Below are 13,225 nucleotides of genomic sequence, written 5' to 3' on the forward strand. Positions count from 1 at the left end.
ATCCAAATATTTTGGATGTTGGTGTATCCACCATTACATGTAAAACATTTTCAGTCCTTGAGATGTCTACAACAAGGTGGTTCGAATGAACACCTTATTTCTATTTCATAGTTGATAAGTATCTGTTTGTGGGTGCTCTTTAAAACTAACAAAGGCATTTTCCAAAAAGTACACTACTGATGCTTTGTTGTTTTCAAATTGGGAAGAAAATGGTTTACTCCAAAGTACTCCAGATTTGCAAAATAAAATAAGGTCCAACTAAAAGGCTGGGCTTTATTATATATTTATAACTAGCACCTATATCGAAGACCTGAATCTGTTTAAACAAGTAATGATTACTCTCAAGAATCATTCCAAGAAACAGAACACATGTTTTTTTAATATGTAGCATGTAGAGCCAACATGTTCCATCTTGTAAACCATTTTGAAATTCCTTCCAAAGAATATACTGCATACAAGAATTTGTATTCGATGACATACTAAGTGAAGTGTATTTGTGGAGGTCCATAGAACAAATGTACTACTCTTTAAAGGGGCAAACCCGCATAGCATCAAGGAGGACTCCAATCCATGGCAAGGAGGAGCAATTCATGGCAATCCCCACATGCAGTGATTCAAACACTTCCAAGCCCTTAAACTGGCTTTCTTGATGAGTTTCTGTTGTCGGATGAGCACAACATTTACAACGCTTATATATTTGATAGTGTTGGATCACCCTAATGTATGGGATTATCACGGTTTTGGTCTAAAACATGAACATTCCAAATGTATACATTTCTTTGCCTAGCTTGTGCTTTGTAGTTTTCCTTTATAGTTACAAAACCGAGCACAATCTACCTTTTACCGTACACTGTACATAATTGTTACTCTAAAAGCATAAAATGTGCTATGTCCCTGATTCCTGTGAGATGAATTCTACTGTTTCTAAAGTAGTTTAGATGACGAGAATATGGTTTGGATTGGAGGTGGAACTGTGCAACTATACCGTTTTGTAACAATATGATACTTGTTTAATTTATATTTTGCTTTTTTCCCCCCTGTGTTTCTTTTGCCTTCCCTGATCGAAGTCTAGGAGAGTAAGTTTTCCTTTTATCAGTCTGTTTGATTTGCTGACTGCTGTCTAGTATGTGTTTATCATAACAATGGTTATGTTCATCTTTTTTTGCCATTTTGTCATCCATTCTTTCATGCATTTGTATTGTAAGTGGATTAAGTCAGATATTGCCTATTGCACATTGCACCCGTATACATAATTCGCCATATAATTCACAAAAATGACAAAGGTTTGTCATTAACTGGAAAAGGCTGTGGATAGTCTCTTCTAGAATATCATTATCTTAATAATGAAAAAAGATCCATCTAATTCTTTATATCCAAATCATTATATTTAAAGAAAAGTTAATCAATGGTGTCAGTTCCTTGACACATTGTCATTTCAGGCATGTCTCCACCTTTTTGTTGAGTCAGTTCCTGCTTATGAACTCATTAGTAAATGCAATGATATTAATGTATATATCTAAATGTCATTCTTCCAGGATTCCCAGAGCAAACAAGCAGGATATAGTATGCACCAGCTTCAGGGCAACAAAGAGTATGGCAGCGAGAAGAAAGGTTACCTCTCAAAGAAAAGCGATGGGTAAGAGTACACGGCAGGGTTTACATGATCGCCCTCTGGTGACCTGTTCATGTTAATGCTCATACTAAAAATGGAAGCTATGTTTAATATCTTTGCAAATGTAGTCCCGAAAGCCTAAAACCACAAAAACAAACCTCACACCTTTTTTTGTTATTGAATAGTTTCAGAATCTTCTAACCAACAGTGGCAATAAATGCAGAAGCATTTTGAAAGTTATTCAACAAATCAAATAATTATTTGGTGAGTTTTGCAGTGAATCATGTACAGTATTCAAGTTGTGCAAGAAAATTGCCAATTTTTGAAAGATAAAAAGGCAAAATAAAGATTTTAAGAACTGTGCCTTGAAGTGGGAGCTGTCATTAAGTTTGGCTGCTTTGAAGTTTATATCGTAGCATGAGCATAAAATCACAATTATGCCGTTGGTTTTGTACTCTTGAAAACCCTTCACTTCCTTCTACACGTGTGCTTGGGAATATAGATTTGCCTGAGGGTTCAATTTTATGTTTATACACTGTTATTTCAGGTCATTGCTGTGTTTTTCTTTTCTTGTGGTAGATCTGTAAGTCCTAGTGATTGCAGCATCTTTCTTTCTGTTGTGCCTAAGTGTTGTGTTTCATTTATAGGAAATAGTATGTTATGCCTGGTGCACACAGATAATGAAGGACCATGAGTGATAATTTGGCAGTCAGAGAAAGGAATATTTTAAATAAGACAGTAGTATGACAGATTCTTGTCCATCCTATGAAAGGAGCGGAAAAAATATATATTTTAAATAGTATACAATATTGCATCTTTAAAATGATTTTTGTTTACCAACATCCTGTGATTAGAAAGTGACTTAAATGTTTGAAATGTATTTTTACACAATACTGTTGTCTTTTGAATGAAGGAAATGTCTGGGAAATTACTTGATTAGCACTAAACTTATTAGCGTCCATTCTTTAGTCAATACATAATTCTGACAGCCAATTGTGTGATATCACCTTGACAAAAGATGAGATAAGCAAAAACAGGAGAAAGAAAGAAAAAGAAAGAATGACCCATAAGGTTCCAAAATACCTAGTGCAGTAGGTAAATAAAGATACAGTAGAATACAAATCTAAGAAAGTTTGATATTTTTACATAGAGCACGCAATTCACATGAATGCGGCATCACCGAATCCAGAAACGGACAAGTCCTCTTCCCTGCATGCCTGATTGCATTCAAACCCCCACACTCCCATCTCCCCTGGAAAATGACCTGTAAAAGGCCTAGGGAATGCAGAACCCCATGATGTAGTGACCACGTCATAGGGCACCCAAAGGGTTGAAGGGGGAGGGTGAACACAGGAGGTTTCTGGAAGCAGAGATTATTGCACAGTTTAGGTTCTGTGGCTGCTCATCTTGGAAGTAGCAGCCCATATGCTCCTCTCTTGGCTTTGGGTGTTCTTAATGACAGCCAACTTTGTCAAAGACATAAGAACACTTCTGCTGACACATTGCAGAAATGGCAAAGGTTTCCCCTGTCATCGCCTTCTGAGTGTTCACCGATAAGACAATCTGGTACAATGAAGAATGCCTTTTATAAATGGGAAGAACATAGTGTGCGTTCCCACTGAAGTGTGCACCCAGATCATTACAGTATTATTTTGAACAAATATTAGTTTTGTGCATTTAATTATGCATTTGTATTTTATTTTCAGGCTAAGAAAGGTGTGGCAAAGAAGAAAGTGCACTGTGAAAAATGGAATCCTCACCATATCCCACGCAACAGTATGGTTTTTTTTTTTTAAATTATTATTAAAAAAGGGCTAACCCAGAAGTGATGGGTACAGCATTGGCAGGATTACTGCAGTCAATGTGTCTATTTTGGTTTAGGTAGTAAAATGTCAAATATGGCCACTGACACAGTTAGGATCTGCACTGATTTACAACTTTGAATATCTGTATTTTACATGTAACAAGTAATTTATAATTCTTCTAGGATATGTTATGGAACTGACGCAAATTAACTACTTTAAAATATCCATGTGTATCTATCCCAGCTTCATATTGCAAAGTCAGTATAACCAGCCTCAAAAGGTCGAAACAACTGTCTGTGAGTAGGTTTACTGGCTATGCAATTATTTAACCCAGGCTGTGCTGAAAGCTGTGTAATACAGCAGGAATGAACTTATAGGGCTCCATGTTAAAATGGATAAGAAGCAAAAGGGGACACTGTGAGTGCTCATTTGCATGTCATTTTCCAGAATCTCTATCTGCAGTAGAAACACTTACGCTTACAAAATAATGGTGAATAGCAGGGGTGCAGACCTGTCTGAGACATGTGAATGTGCTCACAAGTGATATTTTTATAAGAGAGCAAATAATTTTTATTTTAAATTATTTTTTTTATTAAAAAATAATAAAATAATTAATTTTTATTAAGTTATTATTATAAAGTTATTGTATGTATGTATGTATGTATGTATGTGAGAATCCTGCTTGTGCAACTAACACAACATAGACAAATAATTCAAAATACAGTGCAGGTCTCCTCTGGTACAGAGTTACAAAGTAGAGCTCTACTCACAAGTACGGTTGCCAAGTGGCTTCTCCAAAATTACTGGACACAATGGTGAAAGGCCGATGTGCTCAAGACAGACAGACACACCCATCTCATCCCGCTCCATGCTGTTTTCTCCTCTTTGGCCCCACTCCCAGACTCCTGACACCTCCTAATTGGCTGCATTACCCAGCAGCAGCCAATCAGGATGGAGGAAGCTGTCCAGCCCCCTAGCAACAGCCCTGCTCTCTCCCTGTTTGGGGAAATCCTACAGCCCCCAAGCCGATCAAGTCACTATGTCCAGAGAGGTAATACTGGTATACACATACATGTCCAGTATTACCTCTCATTTTTTTACTGGACAGAGTAAACAAATACAGGACAGGCCGGTTCAATACTGGACACCTGACAACTCACCGCCCCCCTACTTCCCACCCCCCCTGAAAATCTTACGCCCCCCAGTTTGCGTATCCCTGCATTAATGTGATGGGGCTTGTCTCAAATCAGGAAGCGGACCCGCACAGTAGCGGTAGGGATGCAAATAAACCGACCAGAGCCCAGGGACAGAGTCCTGTAAGAGTATCCGTAGTCGGTAAGCAGGCAGGGGTGAGGGCTGGCGGAAGAGTTGCAAAGTCCAGACAGGCAGAGGTCAGGGCAGGCAGAAAGCAGCGAGGTCGGGGTCACGGTCCGCTGTCAGCAACAGTGGAATCCAAACAGGCAAAGGGTAATGCGTTACTGCAAAGACCAACAAGAGCTGCAAATGTTTAGAACTTTGCTCGGCGACTCCCACCAGGAAGTGCAGCCTTAGGCTGCGTCCAGGGTTGGAGCAGCCATGCGGAGACGCGCTGAGGGAAAGCGGGTGCTTTCTCTGGCCTTGGTTAGCGCGCCGTCCGGGGGCGTGTCTGGGGGCGGGCCAGTGACGTCACGGAGCTGGTTCGCCCTCATTGGGCGAACCGCTCACGTGACCGGCCCTGCGCTCCCGTGAGCGCTTGAATCTAAAATTTTCTTAAGACCCACGCTTCCGTACGCTTGCGGAAGCGTGCGCGAGCCCCTGCTAAAGCCGCTCTCATTGCGGCTGCAGGGGCTCACTGGTAAGCGAGTGCGCGCCTCAGCACGGGTCAGCGCCTAAGCGCTGACCATGCCTGAGGCCTTATATAGCAAGCTGCCAGTACCCAAAATGGCCAGTTTGAGCAGAAAGGGCGGGCAACCTGGAAAACCCGAACTGGCAGCAAAACCCGGCACGGATCGAGCAGAATCCTTACAATTAGGTCACAAACCCTAGCAGCACTCCAAATAACATACACACGCATACACACACACACGCATACACACACACACACACACACGCATACACACACACACGCAAACGCACACACGCGCGCGCACACACACACACACACAATGTAATGGGTTAGGGTTTTGAGCTGCTAAGACTGTGTAGGTCTATAGCAATCAGCCAGCAAATAAACATCTCATCCTCACCCAACCATTTGCTGGATTGAAAACAAGTCAGTTGAAATATTTCTTTACAGCTTGCCCTGTTTTTGAAGATACAGCCGAATATAACAAAATAAATCTGTTCATATAAATGTGTAGCATGCGCCGAATGAAAATATATTTACTACACAAGATTAGATCAGCAGCTGACACTACTTGGCAGATAGAGATACATTTAAGTTTACAACAATTAGCCCATCGCACAAGTTCGGGCTGCTAATGCAGTTTGTCCAAACAGCTGTTATATCGTATTGTGTGTATTACACACAGCATGGTCTGTGAGAAAATATTTATTTTTACATTCCTGGTCAGGTGATGTCTGCCTTTTGTTTAGGATAATAGGAATATTTTCAGCAATGGTATAATGACGAAATGTGTTCTCTGTGGGGATGTACAGCCTTTCACCCATTTCTGATTCACATGTACTAACTCGGACACTTCCCATGAAGAAACCTGTGAAGAACGAAAACCTCTGCACACACTATCTATGAAGGACAACCTTGTTGATCAATTATAAGGTGCCACAGCATGCAATGAATCTACTACCCCTTTTGTAAAAGAATATCTATCAAGACTGAGTGTTACAAAAGGATCTTTAATAATTTATTACAGATCAGTATAAGCCCAATAAATAACAATCACAACCCAGTAGCCATAGTTTCCCAAATGCATAATTTGTTCCGATTACCCCACTTGAAAGAAGAACATGTTCCGTTACTCGTAACAGTCCTGCCCTTAGAGTCAGAACTAAGGCAAAATGGTGACACATGATGTTCCATTAATAATAGGCGTTAAGTGTTCCATAATCCTTTGCTCCAGTGACCTAAAATTAGGCCAATTTTCAGTATTGTAAGTAACATGGATTCAGTTAACTACATTTGTGTGAAAAAGAAAGTACACCCTCTTTGAATTCTATGGTTTTACATATCAGGACATAATAACAATCATCTGTTCCTTAGCAGGTCTAAAAATTAGGTAAATGCAACCTCAGATGAACAACAACACATGACATATTACACCGTGTCATGATTTATTTAACAAAAATAAAGCCAAAATTGAGAAGCTATGTGTCCAGATCTTGATCTCCTCTCCCTTCCCTGGCTGGGTAGGGACTCCAACTCAGACTGACTCTATAATTTGGAATGCGTCCTCCCTAATGCAGAAAGGGGAGGGCACAGGGTCTGCACGATGATTGGCTGCAACACAGACCCAGTGTCACCACCTCTCCTGCCACTCAGGGAGGCTGCATGAGGGGGGGTAAACCCCACAGGGTAGCCCGTCACTGCCTGTAGCTACTAGGGCTTACGTGACAGGAGGGCAGAAAGATAGTCTGGACCAACCATGGCTATAGTATATATATCAAACGTGGTCTGAAATCCAATTGGGGTAACCTTGGCTTAAACATCTTTCCAGGTGTGTGTGTGTGTGTGTGTGTGTGTGTGTGTGTGTTTGTGTGTGTGTTTATATCTCTCTGCGATCTTGGTTTGGTGTTTTGTTTTTTAGCAAAATGATTGTTTGCAATTGAGATATAGATATAGACATAGATATAATACACACACACACACACTCGCTCAATTGTATTATACTGTATATAGATTTGGGCCACTGATATATATTTCACCTCGTAGAGTTATATAACGAGCTCTATGAGGTGACTTATATATCTATATTATATATATGCATTCCAAGCTGCGGTGAACCCACCGTTCCTGATATTTAATTCCCTTACAAGAATTCTAATCTGGGGAAATGAATGTGGACACCGGGTTCAGCCTCGCTCTACCAGGCAGTAGAAAGCTTCTCACTGGGTGACCCCTTAGCCATCTTTGTTTTATCTTGCAAGTACTGGTAAAATTAAACAAATTTAAATATCTAAGCAATTTTGAGCCCCCCCCCCCTGCATGGAGTGTCACAGTTCAGCTCTGTAGACTTTTGGTTTATATAACCATATATTGATGTCCAAACCCAGAAAAATAATATTTAAAACACTGCACGACTTTTAAGTCTGTTTTCTGTTTCGCATGATTACAAAAAAAAGGTGGTTTTCCGTACATATTACAGTACTAGATATATAGATAGATATAGATGTTTAAACATAATAATGATAAAATGCACATAACATATTCCATTTAGGCAAGGATGTAAACTGAATGAATGAGATTTATATGGGAAGCAATACATGAATTTTTAACTCCTAATCAAGAAAACCATGGTCATAATTCTGAAAGTAATTTGAGATGCAGCACATTCAGTGCTACATAATTAATGAATTACAATCCCTTAGTGCTATTTAAACCATCATTAATTTTTCAAATATTGGTAATCTGGCAATTGTAAAAGAGAACAAGGCATTATTTATTTTTAGTAATCTGCCTTTACAATGGGATTTAATGTTTGTTTCACTGCATCAACTTTACTTAACTTTTCTTATACACCATATCTATTCCAAATGTTTTTGTTTTTTATTGTGGATACATTCTGCTTTGTCCAGTATATGTGTAAAGGGGTGTAAAGGGTTTTGGCTGCACACCACAATATAATAAATACATACAGTTTACCGGTGCTGCTGGTTCAAGGAAGTACCTGCCAGGCAAATTCCAATGTACACTGAGGAAAAAAGAGAGATCCAGCACTCCACGGATTTCAAGATAAATGAATTTATTGTGCCACACGACGTTTCGACCAACAGGTCTTTTTCAAGTGCCTAATCACTTGAAAAAGACCTGTTGGTCGAAACGTCGTGTGGCATAATAAATTCATTTATCTTGAAATCCGTGGAGCGCTGGATCGCTCTTTTTTCCTCATTGTCCAGTATATGGCCACATTCTTCAGCTGGGTGTTGTCCGAGACAACTAAACATATATTTCTATTTCATAGGTGGTGTAAAATAGTATTCGAGTCTTGAAATGCTGACTTCACATTAGAGATTAAACACACTAGAGCAAGCATGTCAAACTCAAATGCTAACAAGGGCCAAATTAAACAAGGTTTAAGTTCAGGTGGGCCGCAAAAAAAAAAACTTACATTTTCATAGAAACTTAGGTTTATTTCGAGAAGTACTGTGTGTGTGTGTGTGTGTGTGTGTGTGTGTGTGTGTGTGTGTGTGTGTGTGTGTGTGTGTGTGTGTGTGTGTTGACCTCACGAAACGAAAAAAAAAAATAAAAAAACAGATGTTAATGACTTCTGAACCCATTAACCAGTGTCAGGATGCCCCTCTTGATTTCCAAAGCAGCAATCCCGCCTGGGATCTTACCTGATCTGTAGTCCCTCAAGGTACTATACTGGAGGGGAGGTGTTCCCTACCTGTCTTCCGATGTCTCCCGTGTGAAACTTGAGAGTCAGATCTGGAATAAAGCAGAATAGGTTATTTCGGTGTAGGTATAGTGCAGTTAAGATAAAACAGAGAGAGTGGGTGAGGGTGACAGACAGAGGGTGGGAGAGAGAGAGAGAGGGTGGGAGAGAGAGAGAGAGAGGGAGGGTGGGAGAGAGAGAGAGAGGGTGGGGGAGAGAGAGGGTGGGGGGGGGAGAGAGAGAGAGAGTGGGGGAAAGAGACTCCATACACAGCAAAGATCCACGGAGGCTCAATCGGGTGACTGTAAAGACCTTACTCATTGTTTTATTTCATTTTGCACATTGTAAGTGTCCATGGTTCACTTGCACTTTCATTTTAAATATTAAATTACAATATTATGCTATGGGAGCCGTGCTGTCTTCTTTTCGTTATATATATATATATATATATATGTGTATATGTATGTATATATATGTATATGTATATACAGGAATATTTACAGTTGCTTTATATATATGTATATATGTATATATATATGTATGTACAGTGTTCGACAAATCACCCAAAAATCTACTCGCCCAACCAAAAAATTTACTCGCCACCTAGTCCCGCCCCCAACCCCGCTTTAAAATAAAATATATAAATAAAATACATTTAATAAATTCCTAGTCAGAACAACATTCGTTTTTGACAAATGTATTTATTGTATTACATTATACTACAATTAGTCCTTGTTACATGTGTGTGTGTAAATGTCGGATCTAGAATTAAAAGCCAGGTGTGAATGACTAGTTTCCTGAATCCCTTAACCAGTGTCTGGATGCCCCCGCTTCACAATATCTAAAGCAGCAATCCCACCTGGGATCTTACCTGATCCGCAGTCCCTCAATGTCCAGGTACCTCATTCCCGCAATGTTATACATTGGGGAGGTGTTCCCTACCTATCTTCTGGGTTAGGGGGGGGTTCCGATGTCTTCCGTGTGAAGCTTGAGCCAGATCTGGAAGAAAGCAGTATAGGGTAGTTAAGATTTCGGTGTAGTATAGGGCAGTTAAGATATATAGGGTAAATAAGAGATCCAGATCCAGAGTGTGAGTGACAGAGAGAGAGAGTGTGGGGGAGAGAGAGAGAGAGTGTGGGGAGAGGGAGTGAGAGTGTGGGGGAGAGAGAGAGAGAGTGTGTGGGGGAGAGAGAGAGAGAGTGTGGGGGAGAGGGAGAGAGAATGTGGGGGAGGGAGAGAGAATGTGGGGGAGGGAGAGAGAATGTGGGGGAGGGAGAGAGAATGTGGGGGAGGGAGAGAGAATGTGGGGGAGGGAGAGAGAATGTGGGGGAGAGAGAGAGAGTGTGGGGGAGAGAGAGAGAGTGTGGGGGAGAGAGAGAGTGTGGGGGAGAGAGAGAGAGTGTGGGGGAGAGAGAGAGAGTGTGGGGGAGAGAGAGAGTGTGTGGGGAGAGAGAGAGTGTGGGGAGAGAGAGAGTGTGGGGGAGAGAGAGAGAGTGTGGGGGAGAGAGAGAGAGTGTGGGGGAGAGAGAGTGTGTGTAGGGGAGAGAGAAAGAGTGTAGGGGAGAGAGAAAGAGTGTAGGGGAGAGAGAAAGAGTGTGGGGGAGAGAGAGAGAGAGTGTGGGGGAGAGAGAGAGAGTGTGGGGGAGAGAGAGAGAGAGTGTGGGGGGGAGAGAGAGAGAGTGTGGGGGAGAGAGAGAGAGAGTGTGGGGGAGAGAGAGAGTGTGGGGGAGAGAGAGAGAGAGTGTGGGGGGGAGAGAGAGAGTGTGGGGGAGAGAGAGAGTGAGTGTGTGGGGGAGAGAGAGAGTGTGGGGGGGGAGAGAGAGAGAGTGTGGGGGGGAGAGAGAGAGAGTGTGGGGGGGAGAGAGAGAGAGTGTGGGGGGGAGAGAGAGAGAGTGTGGGGGGGAGAGAGAGAGAGTGTGGGGGGGAGAGCGAGAGAGTGTGGGGGGGAGAGCGAGAGAGTGTGGGGGGGAGAGAGAGAGTGTGGGGGGGAGAGAGAGAGTGTGGGGGGGAGAGAGAGAGCGTGGGGGGGAGAGAGAGAGCGTGGGGGGGAGAGAGAGAGCGTGGGGGGGAGAGAGAGAGAGCGTGGGGGGGAGAGAGAGAGCGTGGGGGGGAGAGAGAGAGAGCGTGGGGGGAGAGAGAGAGAGTGTGGGGGGGGGGGGGGAGAGAGAGAGAGTGTGTGGGGGAGAGAGAGGAGAGAAACATCCCCCCCCCCCCAATCAGCAGGGTGGGTGGGAGGCACGTGGCGAGGTATCCCCCACTGGGCGCCCCAGGTGACAGTCAGCCCCGCCGTGGCCGCCACTGCCCTGCTCCCCTCGCCGGCATGTCACAGTGCACGGCCAAGCTGCAGGCTGCTTCTTCCCCCCCAGCCCGCGGCGGCATGAAGCTCGTGGGGGGGGGGGGGGGCAGGCCGACATCCCCCCACCTCATGCAGCGGCTGCGCCATCATGAAGGTAGCTGGCACGTGGGAGGCACGTGGTGAGGGCCGAGCCCCCCCCCCCCCGCAAGCCAACCGGGCTGGAGCAGCGGGGACCTCCCGCCCCGGACATCGATCGGTGGATCGAGGGGAAGGGGACAGGAGGAGGGGAAGGGGACAGGAGCAGGAGGAGGGGAAGGGGACAGGATCAGGAGGAGGGGACAGGAGGAGGGGAAGGGGACAGGAGCAGGGGACAGGAGAGCTTGCACGGTGGGGAGTAGGGAGCCATGTGGGGACCAGGGGGATCGCAAGCAGAGGGGCCGCAGCATGGAGAGTACTTACCCTCCAACAGATCCCCTGGCAGAGAAAGAATGGCCGCTCGTTGGGGGCAGGCTCATATAGAGCCTGGCCGCGCGCCCACAAAGCCTGGGAGTGCGCGCCAATCAGCAGTCAGGTAGGGGGAGTTTTTTTATTTATTTTTTTTCGCGAGCAGGGAAAATTTCAGCGCGAACGGGGGAATTTAAAAAAAAAACACGTGTGCTCCTTGGGCCAATAGTTACTCGCCCGGGGGTTAAATCCACCCGCCCCGGGCGAGTAAATGTATAGGATTGTCGAACACTGTGTATGTATATGTATATATGTATATGTATGTATATATATATATATATATATATATATATATATATATATATGTGTGTATATGTATATGTATATATTTATATATGTATGTATATATTTATATATGTATGTATATGTATATATCTATCGTTATCATGAAAACATGATGTCCTATATATATCTACAGTGTATATATCACTCGGAGAGAGATTGTGTGTGACTGAGCAAGTAAAACACATGGATAGGAAGCCAGTCTTTTAAGGGAGAATGTTTTTTTGAAACTGATTAGATCCTCTGATAGAGAGAGACTATACTTTTCTCTGTTCATTTGTGTTCCAGTTCCTAATTGAAAAATATGGGAGAAGATCTGAAATAAGAGACATAAGAGGCTTCTTTATAGCAAACAGATAAACTATGCTCAGGAAACGTAAACAGGGAATTTGTTATATTAAGAAATAGTTGTTTTTCAATTTACTATGGTGCGTCAGCAATGTCCAGTAACATTGAAGCATAATCAGTCCAGTGTTTTCTCAATGTTTAACCTGCCTTTTTCTAGTCCAACAGGCCACCTGCAAAACTGAACTTGCTTACCTGCCAAGTGAAACCAAATGCTGATGAAAAGAAGTGCTTTGATCTGATTTCCCGTATGTTGTATTTTTGTTGTTTGTCAGTCATCATATGATGTATTTTAAGCATGCAGTTTATTAATGACTCTCAACTGATATACATTTGGTATATATTGTCCCTTGTGACTTATCCTATCACATGTTACAAAATTGTCCTTTACACCTCAGATGCAGAATATGTGTACTTTGCAAATCCACATAACATTGGAGCACATGAAATGTAACAATAGGGCAATGTGTTGGAAAGTTTGAACACAATTGAAGTCCACAAAAAACATTCTGTTGGAACAGATTGTGTTTGTTACTTCATTTTCTCATGTTTGTATATGAGGATGAGTAACAAACAGGTTGGTCAGACTGTAAATCATTGTATACAAGTATTCTACACAAGTATTGCTAACACAATAGATGATATTATCAAATTACCAATTTCACTGCTGGAATCGCATTCACTGTATAACACACACAGCAGGGCACGGCAGCAAACATGAAAAAACACAATTACTTTAACCAGTATTTAGGCATGTGTAAAGAATTTTTCCTTTTGTGTATTTCAGACAACCGAACATACCATTTTCAAGCAGAAGATGAACAGGAATATATAGCGTAAGGAAATGTAA

At 42.6% G+C, this 13,225-nt stretch overlaps 1 protein-coding gene across 3 annotated transcripts in view; it reads left to right on the top strand.

Moving 5' to 3' along the window:
* Nucleotides 1–13,225, top strand: part of ASAP1 (ArfGAP with SH3 domain, ankyrin repeat and PH domain 1) — a 365,433-nt gene that overhangs the window by 283,945 nt on the left and 68,263 nt on the right. For all 3 annotated transcript variants that reach the window (XM_075582010.1, XM_075582015.1, XM_075582011.1), the window contains 4 exons: nt 1,536–1,636; nt 3,319–3,388; nt 12,536–12,623; nt 13,163–13,211. In XM_075582010.1, the coding sequence (XP_075438125.1) occupies nt 1,536–1,636; nt 3,319–3,388; nt 12,536–12,623; nt 13,163–13,211 (308 nt within the window). The remainder of the gene's footprint in view (nt 1–1,535; nt 1,637–3,318; nt 3,389–12,535; nt 12,624–13,162; nt 13,212–13,225) is intronic.

Source organism: Ascaphus truei, chromosome 2, assembly GCF_040206685.1.
Source record: "Ascaphus truei isolate aAscTru1 chromosome 2, aAscTru1.hap1, whole genome shotgun sequence".
NCBI classification, from domain to species: Eukaryota; Metazoa; Chordata; class Amphibia; order Anura; family Ascaphidae; genus Ascaphus; species Ascaphus truei.